The sequence below is a fragment of the Phyllobates terribilis genome, unplaced genomic scaffold (assembly GCF_046119375.1).
Source record: "Phyllobates terribilis strain yellow unplaced genomic scaffold, ASM4611937v1 Scaffold_11__3_contigs__length_659146591, whole genome shotgun sequence".
NCBI lineage: Eukaryota > Metazoa > Chordata > Amphibia > Anura > Dendrobatidae > Phyllobates > Phyllobates terribilis.
In genome coordinates, this window is record NW_027362771.1 from 131607677 (window position 1) to 131631430 (window position 23754).

A 23754-nucleotide genomic window follows, 5' to 3' on the forward strand; every position below is an offset into this window, starting at 1 on the left:
TGGGGTAAGTGAAGAGTCTCCGCGAGCTCAAAGAACACTGGATTTTGGCTGTTGGAGCTGAAAAGAGGACATCGGTAAACCAGGGGAGGAGTCCTGAGGAGATAATTTGCATATTCCCACTGCATTTTGGGGTAAGTGAAGAGTCTCCGCGAGCTCAAAGAACACTGGATTTTGGCTGTTGGAGCTGAAAAGAGGACATCGGTAAACCGCGCGCCGATATTTTGAAGCTTTTTTTTAAGCTTTTTTCACTGTTTTCAGAACATTAACAATAAGAACATGGAAGAGTCCAGGAGCCATTTGGTGAGCTGCATATCCTGCTACATGTTCACAGACTTGCCAGTGGAAAAGCCAGACTTCACATGCCAGAAATGCAAGCTTGTGTCCCTGTTGGAGGAAAAGTTGCGAAATCTAGAAGAGAGGTTAACTACCTTGAAAATCATTAAGGAAGGTGAAGAGTTCTTAGACAGAGCAGAATTATCTCTTCATGATTCAGAAAGAGAAGAAATTCGAACTGCACCTGACGAAACAGAGGAATGGAAGCATGTGACCCACAGAAGCAGGAGGATCGAGAGGCAGTCAGCACCCATACTGCTCAGGAACCAGTACCAGGCTCTCACACAGGAGAACCATGAAGAAATACAGCAAGATAAGACTTTGCCAGCAATGAATAACCTTGTAAGCCCTCAGAATCCTCCTGGATGGAGAAAGAAGAACGTTGTGAAGAAAAAACGGAGAGTGGTGGTCATGGGGGATTCCCTGTTAAGAGGAACAGAGGCCGCTATCTGCAGACCAGACATAACCTCAAGAGAAATGTGCTGTCTTCCAGGAGCAAAAATTAAAGATGTGTCTGACAGGATATCAAGACTCTTCAGACCTACAGATCACTACCCATTCCTGCTAATACATGTGGGGACAAATGACACCGCAAGAAAGGACCTGGAAACCATCTGCAGTGACTTTGAAGACTTAGGCAAGAAAGTGAAAGAATTGGGAGCGCAGGTGGTCTTCTCATCCATCCTCCCAGTGGATGGCCATGGAACAATGAGGTGGAATAAGATTCTACAGGTGAACAACTGGCTACGTCGATGGTGCCGTCAACAAGGATTTGGATTTCTGGATCACGGAATGAATTACCTATACGATGGACTACTTGCTAGAGATGGGGTGCACCTTACGAAGACTGGAAAACATGTATTTGGAAGTCGCCTTGCTACACTCATCAGAAGAGCTTTAAACTAGAACAATGTGGGAAGGGAAGCAAAAGGCCAGAAAAAGCCATACAGCTGACAAATACTATTGAGATCTCTGCTACTGGAAGTGGAAAAGAAGAACAAAGACAAAAAAATCTAAATAATAAAAATATGGGAGGAAGAGAAACCAATCACAAACTAAAATGTTTTTATACAAATGCACAAAGCATGGGCAACAAACAAGGAGAATTGGAACTACTAATGCAGGAAAAGGAATATGATGTCATTGGAATCACTGAAACTTGGTGGGACGATACACATGATTGGAATAAAAGGCTAAAAGGATACAACTTATTTGCAAGAAACAGACTTGATAAACGAGGAGGAGGTGTTGCATTGTATGTTAGAAAAGCGTATATCTGCACAGAGATTGAAGCTTCAGAGACTGGGAGTTCTGTGGAAACTGTTTGGGTAAGAATACAAGGAGAGAACAACGGAAAGGACACCATTGTAGGCATTTACTACAGGCCACCTGGGCAAGCTGAAGATATGGATGAACTCTTTATGTATCAAATGACCAAGTTCTCCAAAAAATATGACGTAGTGGTCATGGGAGATTTCAACTATCCAGACATTTGTTGGGAATCTCTCTTAAGTAAAACTAACAGGTCAAGCAAATTCTTATCCTCTCTTGCTGACAACTTTATCTTCCAAAAGGTAGGGGAGAAAACAAGGGGATCTGCTGCTTTGGATCTAATCCTTATAAACAGGGAGGAAATGGTTGAGGAGGTAAAGGTGGCTGGGACCCTAGGAGGCAGCGATCATGCTATTATAGAATTTTGGATAACTAGAGGAGGAAGACATGTGAAGACTCAAACTTCAAGGTTAGATTTTAGAAAGGCAGATTTTAAGAGACTCAGAAAGAGAATAGGAGGGATCCAATGGCTGGATGTCCTTAAGGACAAAAATGTCCAGGAAGGATGGGAAATTTTTAAAAATGAGATTCTCAAAGCACAATCGTTAACAATCCCGAAAAGTAGGAAGAATGGGAAGCATTTAAGGAAACCAGGATGGATGAACACAGAACTTAAACACATGCTAAAAAGAAAGAAAGAAATGTTTATTAAATGGAAAGAGGGAGGCATATCTAAAGAAGATTATAATGCAGTCTGCAGATCCTGCAGGGCACGTATCAGGTTAGCTAAAGCTGACAATGAATTAAGGCTTGCAAGAGATGTCAAAAGCAATAAAAAAGGATTTTGGGGGTATGTCAAAAGTAAAAGAAAAGTCAAAGATGCTATAGGATTTTTACAGGATGAAAATGGAGAAATGGTAAGAGAGGATGTTGAGAAGGCCGAACTTTTTAATTCCTATTTTGCATCTGTTTTCTCTCAGAAAGAAAATGTAACATCAACTGATCTTCACTGTCCTTTTAAAGGAATAGAGGAATCCAAGTTATCAGTAAACAGAAAGATTGTGAGGGAATATTTAGCTAACATAAATGAGTTCAAGTCTCCAGATTGTAGAAGAAATTTTAGAACCACTTTCCATAATCTTTGAAAATTCTTGGAGAACAGGAGAAGTCCCAGAAGACTGGAGAAGAGCAAATGTTGTTCCTATCTTCAAAAAGGGGAAGAAGGTGGACCCAGGGAACTATAGGCCGGTGAGTCTGACTTCTATACCAGGAAAGATCTTTGAACAAATTATTAAACAACATGTATGTAAGTACATGGATAAGAATGAAGTGATTAACCAGAGTCAGCATGGGTTTGTAACTAACAAGTCATGTCAGACTAACTTAATTTCCTTCTATGACAGAATCACTGACTGGGTGGATCAGGGAAATGCTGTAGATATAGTATATCTTGACTTCAGCAAAGCATTTGACAAAGTATCTCACATCATCCTTATTGAAAAAATGACCAAGTATGCAATGGACCAGGCAACTGTTAGGTGGATTCATAACTGGCTTAGTGATCGGACTCAAAGGGTGGTTGTAAATGGCTTCACATCCAGCTGGATGAATGTCTCAAGTGGGGTACCACAGGGCTCCGTCCTGGGACCTGTATTGTTCAACATCTTTATCAATGATTTAGATGAAGGAATTGAGGGTAAACTGATTAAATTTGCTGATGACACAAAGCTAGGAGGGATAGCTAATACTAGAGAAGAGAGAGAGAGGATTCAAAAAGACCTAAATAAACTGGAGCAGTGGGCAGCAACCAACAGAATGGTTTTTAACAGGGAAAAATGCAAAGTACTACATCTGGGCAATAAAAATGAAAAAAGCATATACAGAATGGGAGGAATAGAGCTAAGCAACAGTACATGTGAAAAAGACTTAGGTATACTAATAGATCATAGACTGAACATGAGTCAACAGTGTGATGCAGCAGCAAAAAAGGCAAATACAATTCTGGGATGTATTAACAGAAGCATACAGTCTAGATCACGTGAAGTCATTATCGGTCTTTACTCCTCTTTGGTCAGACCTCATCTGGAATACTGTGTACAGTTTTGGGCACCACATTTTAAAAAAGACATCGACAAACTGGAGCAAGTTCAGAGAAGAGCGACCAGAATGGTGACTGGTCTGCAAACCATGTCCTATGAGGAACGGTTGCAGGATTTGGGAATGTTTAGCTTGCAAAAAAGAAGACTGAGAGGAGACTTAATAGCTGTCTACAAATATGTCAAGGGCTGTCACATTGTAGAAGGATCATCTTTATTCTCATTTGCACAAGGAAAGACTAGAAGCAATGGGATGAAACTAAATGGGAGGAGACACAGATTAGATATTAGAAAAAACTTTTTGACAGTTAGGGTGATTAATGAGTGGAACAGGCTGCCACGAGAGGTGGTGAGTTCCCCTTCAATGGACGTCTTCAAACAGAGGCTGGACAGACATCTGTCTGAGATGATCTAGTGAATCCTGCTTTGAGCAGGGGGTTGGACCAGATGACCCAGGAGGTCCCTTCCAACTCTACCATTCTATGATTCTATGATTCTATGCAGGCAGGCGGGTATGCAGGCAGGCGGGTACAGGCAAGCACGGCTAGAGTGCAGACAGGAAGGCACTAGCAGGTAGGAACACAGGCGGGATAGGACCCAGTACACACTGGGACTCTGGAACAGAACCACAGATGTGGCGGACAAACACAGCAGAGTGAGGCCGCCCAGAGAGGTGAGCGAGAGCAGGGCAAGACGAGACCGCCCGGAGTGGTGAGCGAGAGCAGAGCAGGACGAGACCGCCTGGAGCGGTGAGCAAGAGCAGAGCAGGACGAGACCGCCCGGAGCGGTGAGCAAGAGCAGAGCAGGACGAGACCGCCCGGAGCGGTGAGCAAGAGCAGAGCAGGACGAGACCGCCCGGAGCAGTGAGCAAGAGCAGAGCAGGACGAGACCGCCCGGAGCGGTGAGCAAGAGCAGAGCAGGACGAGACCGCCCGGAGCGGTGAGCAAGAGCAGAGCAGGACGAGACCGCCTGGAGCGGTGAGCAAGAGCAGAGCAGGACGAGACCGCCTGGAGCGGTGAACAAGAGCAGAGCAGGACGAGACCGCCTGGAGCGGTGAGCAAGAGCAGAGCAGGACGAGACCACCTGGAGCGGTGAGCAAGAGCAGAGCAGGACGAGACCGCCTGGAGCGGTGAGCAAGAGCAGAGCAGGACAAGACCGCCTGGAGCGGTGAGCAAGAGCAGAGCAGGACGAGACCGCCTGGAGCGGTGAGCAAGAGCAGAGCAGGACGAGACCGCCAGAAGTGGTGAGCAAGAGCAGAGCAGGACGAGGCCGCCTGGAGCGGTGAGCAAGAGCAGAGCAGGACGAGACCGCCTGGAGCGGTGAGCAAAGGATCAGAGCTGAGCGAGACTGCCGGAGCAGTGAGCAAGGAGTCAGAGTGGAGCAAGGCTGCCGGAGCAGCGAGCAAAAGGGTCAGAGCGGAGCAAGGCTGCCGGAGCAGTGAGCAAAAGGGTCAGAGCGGAGCAAGGCTGCCGAGCAGTGAGCAAGGCAGAGCAGGCTAGAGCCGCCAGAGCGGTGAGCAAGGCAGAGCAGGGGGGACAGGGCTCAGTTCACACGGAACAGACAGGAAGGGAAAGACAGAGCCAGATACCCACAGGGTACTTGCAGTGAAGTAGCGAGTGGACCACAAACTCACAAACGGGAGTACAGAGACAACAAGCAGGAGTTAGGTACGAGTTCAGACTCTGCAGAAAAAGGAAAGGAACGGACATACAGAAAAAACAGGTAAAAGATAGGAGAGAGTTCAGACTGGAACTGAGTGTACGGAGGAGACCGACACTGCAGCGGGATACAGGAGTGGGTCTGGGAATACGGCCCCCAGAGAGGCGGAACGAACAGGCAAGGAGCGTATTCAGACAGGACAGACAAGATACAGGAGCGGGTCTAGGTAATCGGAAGGCGCGAGGAACAGGCTAGGAGCGTGTTCAGACAGGACAGACAAGATACAGGAGCGGGTCTAGGTAATCGGCCCCTAGAAGGCGGGAGGAACAGGCTAGGAGCATGTTCAGACAGGCCTGGAAATACAGCCTCCAGGATAGGCAGACAAGAGAACACAGAACGGGACCTGGCACCTTCAGAGTGAAAGCACACACTGAATGAAACACAATGCTCAGGCATGGGTTAATTGGAGCAGCTGGTTTAAATACCAGGAGACAGACAGCAATAGGCTGAGGACGCACAAGGGGTGTGCCCACAGCAGGTACAAGAAACAGGAAGTGATTGGGCGCCGCCCTTAAGCAGCAGAAACAGACACAAACAGACAGCATGGAGGGAAGCCAGAGAGACATTCTGGACTGGAGATCAAGTGCGCGCTCTTGCACAATGGGAGATGGACCACTATGCAAGGACGCCGCCAGGTATGTTACAATTACTACTTGATTACTACGGCCCATCACATATTTTGTGTATTGTAATTTTTACTAATTGGGGTTATTCATACAATGTGTAGTTGTTTTTATGGGTTTGCCTGTTTTACTTGGGTATACTATTCTCCATATATACAGTACAGACCAAAAGTTTGGACACATCTTCTCATTTAAAGATTTTTCTGTATTTTCATGACTATGAAAATTGTACATTCACACTAAAGGCATCAAAACTATGAATTAACACATGTGGAATTATATACTTAACAAAAAAGTGTGAAACAACTGAAAATATGTCTTATATTCTAGGTTCTTCAAAGTAGCCACCTTTTGCTTTGATGACTGCTTTGCACACTCTTGGCATTCTCTTGATGAGCTTCAAGAGGTAGTCACCGGAAATGGTTTTCACTTCACAGGTGTGCCCTGTCAGGTTTAATAAGTGGGATTTCTTGCCTTATAAATGGGGTTGGGACCATCAGATGTGTTGTGCAGAAGTCTGGTGGATACAGAGCTGATAGTCCTACTGAATAGACTGTTAGAATTTGTATTATGGCAAGAAAAAAGCAGCTAAGTAAAGAAAAACGAGTGGCCATCATTATTTTAAGAAATAAAGGTCAGTCAGTCCAAAAAATTGGGAAAACTTTGGAAGTATCCCCAAGTGCAGTTGCAAAAACCATCAAGCGCTACAAAGAAACTGGCTCACATGAGGACCGCCCCAGGAAAGGAAGACCAAGAGTCACCTCTGCTTCTGAGGATAAGTTTATCCAAGTCACCAGCCTCAGAAATCGCAGGTTAACAGCAGCTCAGATTAGAGACCAGGTCAATGCCACACAGAGTTCTAGCAGCAGACACATCTCTTCAACAACTGTTAAGAGGAGACTTTGTGCAGCAGGCCTTCATGGTAAAATAGCTGCTAGGAAACCACTAAGGACAGGCAACAAGCAGAAGAGACTTGTTTGGGCTAAAGAACACAAGGAATGGACATTAGACCAGTGGAAATTTGTGCTTTGGTCTGATGAGTCCAAATTTGAGATCTTTGGTTCCAACCACCGTGTCTTTGTGCGACGCAGAAAAGGTGAACGGATGGACTCTACATGCCTGGTTCCCACCGTGAAGCATGGAGGAGGAGGTGTGATGGTGTGGGGGTGCTTTGCTGGTGACACTGTTGGGGATTTATTTAAAATTGAAGGCATACTGAACCAGCATGGCTACCACAGCATCTTGCAGAGGCATGCTATTCCATCTGGTTTGCATTTAGTTGGACCATCATTTATTTTTCAACAGGACAATGACCCCAAACACACCTCCAGGCTGTGTAAGGGCTATTTGACCAAGAAGGAGAGTGATGGGGTGCTACACCAGATGACCTAGCCTCCACAGTCACCAGACCTGAACCCAATTGAGATGGTTTGGGGTGAGCTGGACCGCAGAGTGAAGGCAAAAGGGCCAACAAGTGCTAAGCATCTCTGGGAACTCATTCAAGATTGTTGGAAGACTATTTCCGGTGACTAACTCTTGAAGCTCATCAAGAGAATGCCAAGAGTGTGCAAAGCAGTCATCAAAGCAAAAGGTGGCTACTTTGAAGAACCTAGAATATAAGACATATTTTGAGTTGTTTCACACTTTTTTGTTAAGCATATAATTCCACATGTGTTAATTCATAGTTTTGATGCCTTCAGTGTGAATGTACAATTTTCAAAGTCATGAAAATACAGAAAAATCTTTAAATGAGAAGGCGTATCCAAACTTTTGGTCTGTACTGTATATATTCATGAATTGCTACTGTATATTGTATTTAACTGTGTGAGCACTTTTCTTGCATGTAGCACCACTTTTAGCTTAATATTTAATTATCTACTTTGATTTACAGGGTAGTTTTTTCAATCAATTTTGGGACCTCAGGTTTGTTTTTTCCTCCCATATTCTTTATTACTACCGCATCTTCTATGTGGATCGGAAGTCAATCTCACATTTTAGAGGAAGGCACAAAGAGACTGACTTCCCCACATAGAACAACATAGAATTCTGAGTTGCTAAATCGACAATAAAGTAATATGTAAGAAATTATCTGCAATATCTTTCATCTAATGTACTATACAAACAGAACCAAAGATGAAAAACAATTCCCAGAACGTTTCTTCAACAGCTGTAGTCTGAATTAATTTAATGATGTGTTGTAAGCACTTAGACTATGGATACTTAGAATCTACCAGGTTGATAAATTAATATAGCCTGCTCTGCAGTCTATTTCTGTCTGTGTTATAGTGATAAATTACAATACAGGCGTACTGGCCAAATGATTAAATTCGTATAGTTAAGCTGTGTACCGATTGTGTATTTATTTCTTAAAGGGAATCTGTCACCAGATTTTTTCCACCTCATCTTAGAGAAACAAAATGTAGGAAAAGAGACTCTGATTCCAATGATGTATCACTTAGTTTACTGGGTGTAGCAGTTGTGGCACAATCAGAGTTCTTAGATGTAACATGGAGCCGAGCTCAGAAAGCTAACCCCGCCCACATAACAACTCTCCATGTACATAGTCTATTCACAGTAAGCTGCTTATCAGATCAGAGGAGAGGGCATGAACTAGAGCTCGCGTGAGCTGTCGTCCAGGCAGTAATAATCTCCTGGTTATAAATCTTTAATTGTGGTGAAACAACAGCACACAGCTTAATAAGTGACACATTCCTGAAATATGTCTCGGCGCCGACTTCATGCTGACCTCAGATTACATAGCAAAAACATGCTTACAGATTCCCTTTAAGAAAATTCCAACACTTAAGAAATAAACACGAAAGTCAGATTAATGATTTTAAAGTCATCTCTAAATGGCATGGCCTTTTGATAGACCATTGGGGCAAAATACTGAGACAGTACATGGGCCCATTGGAAGATCTTCCTGTACTATCATGAGGCACTCAGACCACAGACTACTACAGGGATTATAACGTACAGAAAGTAAGGTTAGTGCATCAACCATGACCATAGCCAATTAATAATAAATACAGAATAGGTATGTTACTTGCGTACATGCTCTGGGTTCTTTAGTGCAATGCTCTTGCAATTTATGGAAGCGCTTTTTGGTAACACATGATATTTTTTCATTTCTGGCACAAAGCATTCCACTCTGGTAAGTATCTGTTCTTGAGTCAGTCCATCTAAAGTATCAAATCTTTTCAATGATTTCCCAGTGAAACCTTGGCAAGATAAGAAAAAACATTAGTGGAAATACATAAACTTCTGCATTATACAAGTCACTAAAATTTAATTTTGTGTAATTCACCAACAAAAATGCAAATTGTCACTCAGAAAGTACAAGATGATCCTGATTTTATAATGGGGTTTAAAAAGGGGCTCATTGGCCATAATAGGGCCAGGTCTTATTGTGAGCAGCTGAAGAGTTAGGGTGGGACGTCTGCTCACCATATCTCCACCCCTGGGTGTGGTTCACATTGAAAAATGTGACCTGTCTCACACATGGTTCTGTGTATACAGCTGTATAGACCTCCTGGTTTGTGTGGCTTTGCTAAAGGACTAGGAAGCTGGATCTAACGCAAGCAGGAAAACCAGCACTATTGTATTGACTTTTTGCTTTATGTTTCACTTTGTGGCAGACAAGAGCTGTGTGAAGATTTGAGATTGTGGGTTGTAATAATCACCTAGGCAGGTTAACAATGCAACTATTTTTTATTCCTTGCATCGATGGTCTTACAGCAATTCCCGGTAGATTGTCACAATGCAATGTCTCCCATCCTGGAGCCGATAGCCCCCGTACCAGGTGATACCCACCGTCTCCCAACTTTTGGTTGCCCCACACGTTTTAGTATCTCCCGCCGGTATAGTCTGCAGTCACAGCATATGTTCCTCCAGACTACGGATATCATGACCGTAGCAGGTGTATCCGACTCCAGCCAGCAACAATAGTCCATAAGATAGTTCCTCACATCCAGATGATAGATATCATGACTGTAGCACGTGTATTTAGCTCCAGCCGGCAACCGATCTCAAATCTCTTTAGGCCAGCCATACAGGTGCACCAGGACCTCACCAACAGATCCTCACCCCTTGTCTTTACTCTATCCACTGCCCCACTAAACATATGGCTTATTGTTCTCCCTCTCCTGGGATCAGCCCCCTGGATGGGCAGAAGTGTTCACACTCTCCCCCTTAAACATTTGCTTTTAGCTGAAATAATGAAGAGTGTCCAGAAGCCCAGTCTCCATCCTGTCTGCAGGGTTGTGTATTAGGGGTGCCCCCTGCAGAAAAGAACAAAGACACATATGCCCCCACCAGATGCAGGACAGAAATGCTAATGTAGGCCCTATGTATACATGAGATCCAGCCCGCACATCTTGCTCTGCTTACTGTCACTGAATGTAAACATTGATTCATGAGGCTGAACACTTTCCAGGAGAGATTTGTGCAACTTAAACTGACGAGCAAGCAAATCTCTAATAAACACAACAACAAGATCAACGTACCGGTGCTCTGTGCTTAAAAAAGTCCGTGGCCGGCACCTCTTAGGCTGTATTTAAGTTTTCCTGTGATGTGGTTTATGAGAATTGAAATAAACCAGCCGGACTTCTAAATAGAAACAGTTCCTGTGATACCTCACATCACTCCAAAGTGAGTAGCATTGTTACAATACATATCACAAACCTGTCACTCACACATTAGATACATAATGCACTCATGTCAATCATTAGCATTAGATACATCATGCACAAACACCAGCCATATTTTAAATGATACATTTATAATAATAATAATGTTTATTTTTATATAGCTTCAACATATTCTGCAGTACTTTACATACATTATCATCGCTGTCCCCATTGTGGCTCACAATCTAGATTCCCTCTCAGTTTGTCTCCGGGGTGTGGGAGGAAATCGGAGAACCCAGAGGAAACCCACGCAAACACGGGGAGAACATACAAACTCCTTGCAGATTATACACACATTAGAAACATGTCACAAACACATTAGATATATGTTGCACACTTCACTCATACATTACAATGTGTGTACAATTATTAGGCATTTGAGTATTTTGAACATATAATTTTTATGCTTATTTTCCAACTCCAAGCTGTGTAAATCAGAATACTTATTGGATGAAGCAGATCAGATGATGTGTATTTGTATAATGAGGGAGGATGTGGTCTAAGGATATCCACACCCTTTATCAAGATGTGTAGAATTATTAGGCAACTTATTTTCCTCAGGCAAAATGGGCCAAAAAGAGATTGAACTGACTCTGAAATGTTAAAAATTGTTACAAGTGTTACCGAAGGAAGCAACACTCTTGAAATTGATAATATATCAGGAACCATCAAAGGTTTTGTGGAAAATAGTCAACAAGGTCGCAAAAAACTTGTTCAGAAAAAGAGACACACACCAACTACCAAAGATTTGAGAAGAATTAAATGTGAAGCGACCAGGAACCCATTATCCTCCAGTGCTGTAATATTCCAGAATGGAAACCACCCTGCAGAGCCCAGAAATACAAGGTGCTCAGCGCTCAGACACATAGCTAAGGTAAAGGAGACTGAAACCTGTCCACCAATGAACAAGAGACAGAAGTTGAAACATCAAGACTGGGCCAAGATATACAGTGAGGAAAATAAGTATTTGATACACTGCCGATTTTGCAAGTTTTCCCATCGGCAAAGAATGGAGAGGTCTGTAATTTCTATTATAGGTACACTTCAACTGTGAGAGACAGAATCTTAAAAATGATCCAGAAAATTACATTTATATGATTTTTACATAATTAATTTGCATTTTATTGCATGAAATAAGTATTTGATACAATAGAAAAACAGAACTTAATATTTGGTACAGAAACCTTGTTTGCAATTACAGAGGTCAGATGCTTCCTGTAGTTCTTGACCAAGTTTGCAGACACTGCAGCAGGGATTTTGGCCCACTCCTTCATACAGATCTTCTCCAGATCTTTCTGGTTTCGGGGCTGTAGCTGGGCAACATTGAGTTTCAGCTCCCTTCAAAGATTTTCTATTGGGTTCAGGTATGGAGACTGGCTAGGCCACTTCAGAACCTTGAAATTCTTCTTACGGAGCCACTCCTTAGTTGCCCTGGCTGTGTGTTTCGGCTCATTGTCATGCTGGAAGACCCAGCCACGACCCATCTTCAATGCTCTTACTGAGGGAAGGAGTTGGTTGGCTAAAAAATCTTGCGATACATGACCCCATCCATCCTCCCTTCAATACGGTGCACTCGTCCTGTCCCCTTTGCAGAAAAGCACCCCCAAAGTATGATGTGTGACCCACCATGCTTCACCATTGGGACGGTGTTCTTCGGATTGTACTCATCCTTCTTCTTCCTCCAAACATGACGAGTGGAGTTGATACCAAAAAGTTCTATTTTGATCTCATCTGACCACATGACCTTCTCCCATGCCTCCTCTGCATCATCCAGATGGTCATTGGTGAACTTCAAAAGGACTGGACATGTGCTGGCATGAGCAGGATTTTAATCCATGATGGTGTAGTGTATAACTAATGGTAATGTTTGAGACGGTGGTCCCAGCTCTCTTCAGGTCATTGACCTGGTGCTCCCATGTAGCTTGGGGCTGATTCCTGACCTTTCTCAAAATCATCCTCACCCCACGAGGTAAGATCTTGCATGGAGCCCCAGACCGAGGAAGATTAACAGTCATGTTGTGTTTCTTTCATTTTCTAATAATTGTGCCAACAGTTGTTGCCTTCTCAACAAACTGCTTGCCTATTGTCCTGTAGCCCATCCCAGCCTTGTGCAGATCTACAATTTTGTCCCTGGTGTCCTTAGACAGCTCTTTGGTCTTGGCCATGGTGGAGAGATTGGAGTGTGATTGATTGAGTGTGTGGACCGGTGTCTTTTATATTGGTAACGAGTTCAAAAAGGTGCAATTAATACAGGTAAGGCGTGCAGAGTAGGAGGGCTTCTTAAAGAAAAACTAACAGGTCTGTGAGAGCCAGAATTATTGCTGGTTGGTAGGTGATGAAATACTTTAACTTTTAATTATTATAAATAATAATAATTTAATTATTTAAAAATCATACAATGTGATTTTCTGGTTTTTATTTTTAGATTCTGTCTCTCACAGGTGAAGTGTACCTACTATAAAAATTACAGACCACTCCATTCTTTGTAGGTGGGAAGACTTGCAAAATCTGCAGTGTATCACATACTTATTTTCTCATCTGTATGTGAAGATAGATTTTTCAAAGGTTTTATGGACTGATGAGATGAGTGACTCTTGATGGACCAGATGGATGGACATATGGTTAGATCAGTAATGGGCACAGACCTCCACTTCATCTCAGATGGCAGCAAGGTGGAAGTGGGGTGCTGCTGTGCGATGATATTATTAAAGATGAGCTCATTGGACTTTTTAGGGCTACAGAGGGACTCAAAATCAACTCCCAAACATAATTTCAGTTTTTCACGGCTCTATGTTTTAAACTTCTGTGAAGCACCTGGGGGTCAGGGTGCTCACCACACAGCTAGATAAGTTCCCTGAAGGGTCTAGTTTCCAAAACGGTGTCACTTGTGGGGAGTTTGAACTGTTTAGGCACATCGTGGGCTCCCCAAACGCAACATGGTGTCCACTAATTATTCAAGCAAATTTTACAGGGGCTCAAAAGTAACTGGATAAAGTAACTTTATCATAAAGTGTTAATTTTTAATACTTTGTAGGGACTCATTTGCAGGCAATGACTGCCTGAAATCTGGAAGCCATGGACATCACCAAATGGTGGGTTTCCTCCTTTGTGATGCTTTGCCAGGACTTTACTGTAGCTGACTTCAGTTGTTGCTTGTTTGAGGGTATTTCTGCCTAAAGTTTTGTCTTACGCATGTGAAATGCTGCTTGATGGGGCTGAGATCTGGTGATTGACTTTGGCCATTGCAGAATATTACACTTCTTTGCCTTAAAAAACTCCTGGGTTGCCTTTGCAGTATGTTTTGAGTCATTGTTCATCTATACTGTGAATCAACATTGCTGCAGTTGGTTGACTCGGAGCAGAAAGTATAGCCATGTACACTTCAGAATTCATCCGACTGCTTCTGTCTTCAGTCACCTCATCAATAAACACTAGTGACCCAGTGCCATTGGAAGCCATGCATGCTCATGCCATCACACTGCCTCCACCATGTTTTACAGAGGATGTGGTGTGCTTTGGACCATGAGCCGTTCCAAGTCTTCTCCATACAATTCTTCATCCCATCATTCTGGTACAGGTTGATCTTAGTTTCACCTGTTTAAAGATTGCTTTTCCAGAACTGGCCTGACTTCATTAGATGTTTTTTTGGCAGAGTCTAATCTGGCCTTTTCTGTTTTTAAGGCTGATTAATGGTTTGCACCTTGTAGTGAACCCTCTGTATTTGCTCTCAATAAGTCTTCTCTTTATGATAGACTTGTATACAGAAACACCTACTTCCTGGGGAGTATCCTTCACTTGGGTGGATGTTGTGAAGGAGATTTTCCTTCACCATGGAAAGGATACTGCAATCATCCACCACTGTAGTCTTCAGTTGTTGTCCAAGTCTTTTTGGGTTCGCAAGCTCACCAGTAGGCTCTTTTTATGCAGAATGTACCAAACTGTTCATTTAGCCACTCCTAACATTTTTGCTATCTCTCTGATGTACAGTATTTCTTCTTTTTTCAGCCTAATGATGATCTGCTTCTCTTCCATTGAGAGCTCCTTTGACTGCACATTGTGGGCTCATAGAAACAGCTTCTAAATGCACATGCCACACCTGGAAACAGTTCCCGACCTTTTACCTGCTTATCTTATGATGGATTAATGAGATTATAGTCCATGCAGCTCATTAAAGAGCTTTTGCGATAATTGTCCAAATACTTTTGGTCCCTTTAAGAATTAAGATGTGAATACCCTCAAATTAAATGTGAGAGTCTGCACTTTAAGCCAATATTGATTATATAACTGTATCTTGAATATGTTTTGGTAAACAGGTAAAATGCCAAAACTTGTGTACTATCCAAATATTTCTGGACCTAACTGTACATGTCCCGCTCGTCACTGACACATTAGACACATGTTTTATCTATTACATATTGGAAACATGATACACACAACTCTCACACATTTGATACACGTCATACACTTCACTCACACATTAGACAAGGTAGATTACGTACACACTCACACATTAGATACATCTTATACACATTAGATAAATGTCATACACATCACTCACAAACCAGAAACATGTCACACACACGTCATTCCCACATTAGGTACATGATGCACACACGTCACTCACACTTTAGATACATAATGAACACACATCGCTTACACATTATATACAATTGATACGTCACACACACATTAAATACATGCTATTTCAGGTAATATGTGTATAACCTGCGCTGCTGATGAAATTCCAGGAAACTATGTATTCTTGAATGAAGTTTATTTAAAAGGTAATAAGTAGTGATGTGCGAGCACTAAAATGCTCGGGTGCTCGATGCTCGGGTCGAGCACATTGGAATACTCGGGTGCTCGACCCGAGCAACGAGCCCAATGTAAGTCTATGGGAAACTCGAGCATTTTTCAGACAACTCCCCCCGGCGGTCTGCAGAGGGCCTAAAAATTGCCCAAATCGATGGGAACAGTGCTCAAATGACATGGGAACAGCAAGGGGAAGACCCCTGGAAGCATTTCTGACTCCCAGGTCACTTCTATCAACAACGTTGTCAGAGGTATTACGCCACTTTTACGTACTCACAATAAAACATGAACAAACGGTGACCAACCTTAGATAGCTAAACAGACCATGGTAGCTGGTCATAATCGCCAGACCATGGATCAATTGTTGCCTACTCAAACGATAAACATGTTGAAAAAGGAGGAAACATGAGTATAAAGGCATAAAATACATTATTTTATTCAATGAAAATTACATAACAAAGTTTACAAAGTATTACATCACAAAGAGGGGGTATAAAGTGCAAGGTGCCGGGCATAGTAAGGACACATGGGCGATGAGCCAGAACATGTAGATATATATATCTCCGTATAGATATTAATGGTGGGTGTGGGAAGTTATATCGTGGGAATCGCCATTAATAAGCTGCTTTAGGCTAAAAAAGCCCTAGTGGGCTAGAATATACAGGCATTCCCACCTCACATATCATATATCACCTTTCCCTGGTTAGATCATAGGTAACACTCACCAGGAGATTCAAATTCTGGAGCCCTCAGACCACTGTGACCATACTGAGATCGCGGTAATGGTGACAGCGCGCCCATTTGTCCTTACTATGCCCGGCACCATGCACTTTATACCCCCTCTTTGTGATGTAATACTTTGTAAACTTTGTTATGTAATTTTCATTGAATAAAAGAATGTCTTTTATGCCTTTATACTCATGTTACCTCCTTTTTCAACACAATCACAATAAAACATACAAAAACAAAAACAAAATGGATTTTCCTGGGAAATATGTGAAGGAACATCCTTTCCAGGGTAATGACTTGTATATAAAGCAAAATAAATAACCAAAAAAAAATGCTCCTCCACACCTTGGGCTATGTTCACACGTAGCATTTTTGATGCGTTTTTTCACTTTTGCATTGCTTTCAACCGTGACCAATGCATTCACCAGGAAATGTCATTTTAACATTTTACAACCTTTTCTGGCCATGTGGTGTGTGAGATATCATCAGACACATCGTGTTTCATTTATGAAGGAGGGACTCTGAAAGTCACAAAGCCTATTTTTACAGGGCCATCAGGCGGTCTTTACTATTCTTAAAGGGCCAGCAGTCAGCCCTCACTATTCTTAGAGAGCCGTCAGCCGGCTATGCTTTATTGTTCCCATTACTAAAGAGTGGGTCTCCTATACTGTTATTGCGTATGCAGTGAGTGGCAGGGCTGGCCAAAGTTTGGACGCACTCCAATACCACTTTGAAAATTTGGATGCCCCCAAATGCCCCTTTGAAGAGACGTAGAGGAGGGCCTCCTGAAAACAATGTTCCTATTATTAGGAAGTAGGTCTCCCATTGTGTTTGCCTATGCAGTGAATGCAAGGGTTGCCAAACATTTGGAGGCACTCCAATGCCCCTTGGAAGAGACGTGGAGGTCTGAGGGCCTCCTTAAAAAAAATGTTGCCATTATTAGGAAGTGGGTCTCCCATTGTGTTTGCCTATGCAGTGAATGCAAGGGTTGCCAAAAATTTGCAGGCACTCCAATGCCCCTTGGAAGAGACGTGGAGGTGAGAGGGCCTCCTGAAAATAATATTCCCATTATTAGGAAGTGGGTCTCCCATTATGTTTGCCTATGCAGTGAATGCAAGGGTTGCCAAAAAATTTGGAGGCACTCCAATGCCCCTTGGAAGAGACGTGGAGGTCAGAGGGCCTCCTCAAAAAAAATGTTCCCATTATTAGGAAGTGGGTCTCCCATTGTGTTTGCCTATGTAGTGAATGCAAGTGAAGCTCATCAAGAGAATGCCAAGAGTGTGCAAAGCAGTCATCAAAGCAAAAGGTGGCTACTTTGAAGAACCTAGAATATAAGACATATTTTCAGTTGTTTCACATTTTTTTGTTACGTATATAATTCCACATGTGTTAATTCATAGTTTTGATGCCTTCAGTGTGAATGTACAATTTTCATAGTCAAGAAAATACAGAAAAATCTTGAAATGAGAAGGTGTGTCCAAACTTTTGGTCTGTACTGTATATATATATATATATATATATATATATATATATATATATATATGCTCTCGTCTTTACTTCTCTGCTTTCTTCTTCTCCGGAAGCACCCTCACCAATGAAGGCTCAAGAAGGGGGCGGAGCTGCTGATCAGTTCTGCACAGGCTCATCTTCTGCATGCAGTGGCTCCCAGAGCAGTCCACTCAGTAGCGGCCCAACAGGAATCTGCCCAGTGAGGCAGATTGTCAATCCAGGCCTGTCATATATTATATGATAAAATGAATAGTGTCTTTCAATACTTAAAACTGTCCTTCAAAAACAAGCTTACATATATCTGCATTAACGGAAATATAAAAAAAATGATGTCTATTTGGAAAAAAGAGAGGAAAATTATTGGCTGTCTTTAATGGTTTAATGAGGTTTAATGGGTTGATCTGTACATATATTCTACATAAGTATAAATATATATATAATATAACATTACAAAATGATGCAATATTAGACCAGCATGTAAAAAAAAATTAAAAGGTTACCTTATGCCTAACCTGAAAAAGGAAAAATCTCTAATTCACTTGTACTTGGGAGGCTGGGTACACGCTACCCTTGTGGCCAGAATTTATGCTTCTGATGGTGGTCAGAATGAATGCCAAAGCATCCATCCACCCTAAAGACCAACTGTAAAAAAACCACAAAAAAACCCATACCACATGGTATACATTTCTTATCAGTAGCCCTCTGTATAGAAAAGCGCTGTCTGCTGTGCTTTCCTACACAGTTAAACAGTATGCAGGCGCATACCTGCCAGACAAAGGTCGAAAGAACACGTTTGGCCTCCAAACGCTATATGTACCGAGCCTAAGAGGTTCTATTTCTAGTAGGGAATTGCACACGTGAAATGTGATGGCACGCTGTGGATTTAAAATATCCAACACAGAAAATGAATTGGTAGATTAAATGACTTGCTAAATAATGATACACTTCCAAGTACTATCTTTCACAAAGCCATTCCATTTTTGCTCTGAAACACATTAACCTTCCCTTTTGTTAAGATGATCAGAATTACATTTAATGTAGTATTGCGTATGACTGATAGGTGTCAAAAAATGACTGATGTGTCAGTATAAAATAAAAAATAATAATTATAGTTTTTATTAAATTAAGCCTTAAAGACTTTTCCACTGCAAGAAAATAATAGGTATTTTAGTGGAAACTGGTTTGCCTAATATACATGTCCAGGTCCAGGTTTTTTTTTCTTTCAGGACCTTAAGTCCTTAAAGCGTAACTGTTGTTTTAATTTTTATTTCATAAATCAATATTACACATGAAAATAAGCAACCTTGTAATATATCTAACCAGAGAAATCTGCTTCTTTCTCCTCCTGGACTGATCTTTCACTCTGAATTCATGGGTGAAATCTATATTCAGTGAAGACTTATAAGATTCTGTGGAGGAAGAGGAAGAGGATCTGGAAGCAGACACAGACATTCTGCTGCAAGTTCTCCTGAAATGACAATTACACTTCTCCATAGAACTTTATGAGCACCACTTGTCATCACCTATCTCAGTAATGGGAAAGTCTGTATTCATTGAAGGCAGATTCTACTAGTGAATTGAGAATTTTGAGAATAAATAATCAGTTCAGGAGGAGAAAGAAGTAGATTTCTCTAATAAGATACATTACAACTTTGCTTATTTTCATCTGTACTATTGATTTATGAAAAAACCCCAAAAACGATTACTCTTTAACATTGGGCTACAAAGTTTAGGTTTTGGAATGGCCTAGTCAAAGTACTGACTTGCTCCATTGACATTCAGTGGCAGGCCGTTATGTGGTTGCATTAGGTTAGAAAATAAAGAGTCTTCTATTTTTGCCAGAACCAGCATCACACCTGTCTACGGGTTGTATCTGGTATTGCAGCTTAGCTTCACTAAAGTTAATGGGTCTTAGCAACAATACCACACAAACTGTTTGTAGTATAATGGATGTTTTTTTCCTGTACAACAACTTTAAAGGGGTAATTCATTTGTAAAAGACTGGGTGGGAGAAATGTTGTAAAAATCACTTTAAAGTTTAACCACCTTCAAAAGCAAGTGGAGAGATCGACGTGCAATAAGGGGTTATCTTGCTCTAGCTGTTTAAGATTTGGCTATGGGAAAGACTTTTTGTAAGTGATGCTAGTCTTTTTTATTGCACTGTTGTATTAATTTATAATGGCACTTTGTAACACTTGCTTCATTTTCCAAATTTTAAAGAGGTTGTGCACTACTTCTACATTGATGGCCTATCCTTAGGATAGGTCATCAATGTCTGATCAGCCGGGGTCAGACACCCGACACCCCACCGATCAGCTGTTATCGGTGGTGGATGTGGCAGGTTGCCGGCCGGAAGTACTTGCTTGCAGTGCTGACCGCTTACTGGCAGTGGCAGGAGATTGTTACTGCACACCAATAGCAGCTGATCGACAGGGGTGCCGGCCGATCAGACATTGATGACCTATCCTAAAGATAGGCTATCAATGTAGAAGTAGTGGACAACCTCTTTAATAAAACATTGAACATAAAAATCAATATTTTCTTTTAGCAATGAAGGCAAAAAAGGAGCTCATCCTGCTTGTTGATCTTGCAGATAGATGAGAACCTTATAATCGGACGGTGCTAGATCCAGCTGGTGCATTCCCCATTCCCCCTCTTGTTATTACTTTCTTTTAGCGTTTTCCAATATGCAAACTCTAGTTCCTGTAAACATGGCATGCTCCTGTGACTTTAGTCACCTGGGCCACTTAGCTCACCACTACTTGGACTCCACCTCTCTTTTATTGCTGCCATCAGACTTACTCTGCTCTGCTATATAGCTTCTGTGAGCTTCCAGAAATACCTAGCTCTGCTATATCACTTGGTTCTGCTGCATAACCACTCTGTGTCTCCTGACAAACTCAGCTCTGATAAACAGGCATGGTGTTCCCCATAACAGATATAGCTTTGGTATACTGCTGGGCTCTGCTACATTGGCTCTGTGTATCTCTTGACAAACTCATATCTACTTTTTAGCTGGGCTTCGCTTCATATCTACAGCATGCCTCTTGAAGTACTCAGCTCAGCAATGCCATTGGACTATCTTAGATTGACACAATGTGCCTATTGATACACATATCCAAAATAAAGGAAAAAAAAAACAACTTTAAATGGCGATGCTGGTGCAGAAAGAATCACTTGCTGTAGACATGGACGATGAAGGTTCCTTTATTAGGACAACACATTTCAACGCCCCCCATTCTGAGCCTCTTCCTGGTGTAATGTCCCCAATCTAGGCCCCTTCCTGGTATAATGTTCCCCATCCTGGCCCTTGTTCTGGTATAATGTCCTCCATCCAGGGCTCTTTCCAAGTATAATGTCCTCCACCCTGGGCCCATTCCAGTAATAATTTCCTCCATCCTGCGCTATTTCTTGATATAATGTCCACCATTGTGGGCCCTTTCCAGTCATAATATCCCCCATCCTGAACCCCTTACTGTTGTAATGTCCTGGTATAATGTCCTCCATCCTGGACCCCTTCCTAGTTTAATGTCCTCCATCCTGGGCCCATTCCAGTAGTAATTTCCCCCAGCCTGGGCCCTTTAAAGTAGTAATGTCCCCCATTCTGAGCCCCTTCATAGTGTAATGTCTTGGTATAATGTCCCCCATCCTGGGCCCCTTCCTGTTAGAATGTCCTCCATCCTGGACTCCTTACTTAGCATAATTTCCCAAAGTCCTGGGCCCCTTCTCAGGATAATGTCCTCCATCCTGGGCTCCTTCCTGGTATAATGTTCCTCATCCTGGGCTCAATCCTGGTATAATGCCCCCATCCTCTTATAATGCTTCTTGTTATTCAGCTCTGACCAACAAATTAAAAAAATAATAATAATACTTTTTTCTTACCTCCACTTCTTCGATAGCCGGCAGCTGACATTGGCTTGTCCGCCATGGTTCATGACGTCATTACCAATGTCAGCAGCTGACCTCTGATTGGCCAGCGATGTGTATAGCAGTGTAGGGAGCTGCAATACCTTTTAGCTGAATGTGCGTCCTCGGACTCACATTCAGCTGAATTAGGCGCTGGTGTTGGCGAGCCCCCCAACCATCTGTGGGCTCTGGTGCAGCTGCAACGACTGCGTAACCAGTATGCCCACCTCCTCTTCTCCTGTGCTCTACTATAAATACTCTTTTTCTCCAGGAGAAATACAGCTTCTTAAACCTCTGTAGTTGTAACCAGATAGCCCTGCTGCACCCAAATCATCTATCCATGTTGCACTTGAACTGTTCTTCCGGATCAAGGATTTCAAGAATCTACTTCGCCAGGTGAAACATAATTTGTAGTTTTTATTTTTTTGTGTCTTCTCCACAAGGGGTAAAAACTGCTCAGTTATAGACTGAAATAAGTTTGACATAGAGAAAAGGGCGGTCTTTTTGAATAAAATGTGTAAATTATGAGTAAATGACAACAATGTCTAGACTCATTTCTGTCACTTAGCAACTTATGTCAAAGCTCACTAAATTCTGGACACTGTTCTACTGATTACAATCAGGATTTACTGCTATTGATTGAGCGTTTTTTTGCAAGCACCAATAGAACAAGAGTAAATCATGGGCAGAGAGTTATTCGAGTCAGGCTCTGGTAAAGCCTTTATTAAATAAAAAAATTGCCTCTTAGTATATGGTTTAGTCTTGGAATACAATGAACAAAAAAATCAGTGCATTAAAGGGTTATTCCCATTTTCATAGATGGTTATTGTAAAAACAAAGACTTTTTTTTTAACCCCTTCTCGACACTGGGTGTACAAGTATGTTCTATTTTTCAGTGACTTCCTGCAAATGGACGTATCAGTATGTCATGGTGATTTTAAGACCCCAGGAGCTGTGCTCACACAATCACTGCTGGGAGCTTGGCTTAACTGATAGCCCAGCTCATGCAGCAACATCCCCTGGCTGTTTAACCGTCTAAATCCGGCACTGAATAGCGATCACAGCATTTAGAAGGTTGAGAGAGGGATGGGGCTCCCTCTCACTTGATAGGCATCCTGACGACATGATCAGGGAAGCATACTGTATATTTGTCATGGCACCCAGAGATCAAATAACTATGACCAGGTCTGCCAAGTAGTGTCCTGTTATTCACTGCCAGGTGTTCATTCTGCCTCCCAAAAATAGAAATAGATCAAAAAATGTTATGTAACCCAAAAAGGTACCAATTAAAAAGTTCAACCCATTCCATAAAAAAACACGCCCTCACAAGACTTTGTCAGCAGAAAAATGATAATTCTCAAAATATATCTATACAAAAAAAATTTGGGGTACAAAAAGGCTTTTTTTTAGTGTGTTATAGTAGCAAAACATAAAAACCATATAAATTATATAAATCGGGCATCCATGTAATCGTACTGGTGGCCATTATGGGGCCATTTTTACCTATTTCCCCTTGTAAAAGTGTAAAATCTGGAGCCAAATGTAAAATCACCGCCAAATGGTCTAAAATTCGGTAAAACACCTGTGGTGTCAATATTCTCTCACAGCATAAGGCTATGTTCACACATTGTTTTTTTGCTGCTTTTTTCTGCAGCCAAAACCTGATCTCTTGGGAGTAAAAAACTGCAGACAAAAAGCAGGTTTTGCTGCTTTTCTTGCTGTGTTTTTTGCTGCGTTTTTTAGGATACCAAAGTTTAGCTTTGCTTCCACCATGCAAGCATGAACAATGCAAGGTGTTAGGCCACAAATGTAAGACATGCGTGAAACCATAAAAAAAAAAAAAAAAAAAGGCAAATTGATCAAATTATTTAGTGGAAAAAAAAATTATGTCTGAAAAAATAGTAACTACTCTGAACAAAAAAGTTAATGAAAAAATATATAATTACAAATGTAACAACAGCAGGGGAGTTGAATTGGTCTGGAATAGTTTACCTGAGACATTAGCAGAGCATTTTGTAGGGTGGACACTGTTTACTATATCATACAATGGTCAGGGCCATTGAGTTG

At 42.0% G+C, this 23754-nt stretch overlaps 1 protein-coding gene across 1 annotated transcript in view; it reads right to left on the minus strand.

Moving 5' to 3' along the window:
* The window catches only part of LOC141167230 (uncharacterized), a 90234-nt gene that overhangs the window by 37564 nt on the left and 28916 nt on the right, over positions 1–23754 (minus strand). The window contains exon 2 of the mRNA XM_073654674.1: positions 9098–9264. Within this exon, the coding sequence (XP_073510775.1) occupies positions 9098–9264 (167 nt within the window). The remainder of the gene's footprint in view (positions 1–9097; positions 9265–23754) is intronic.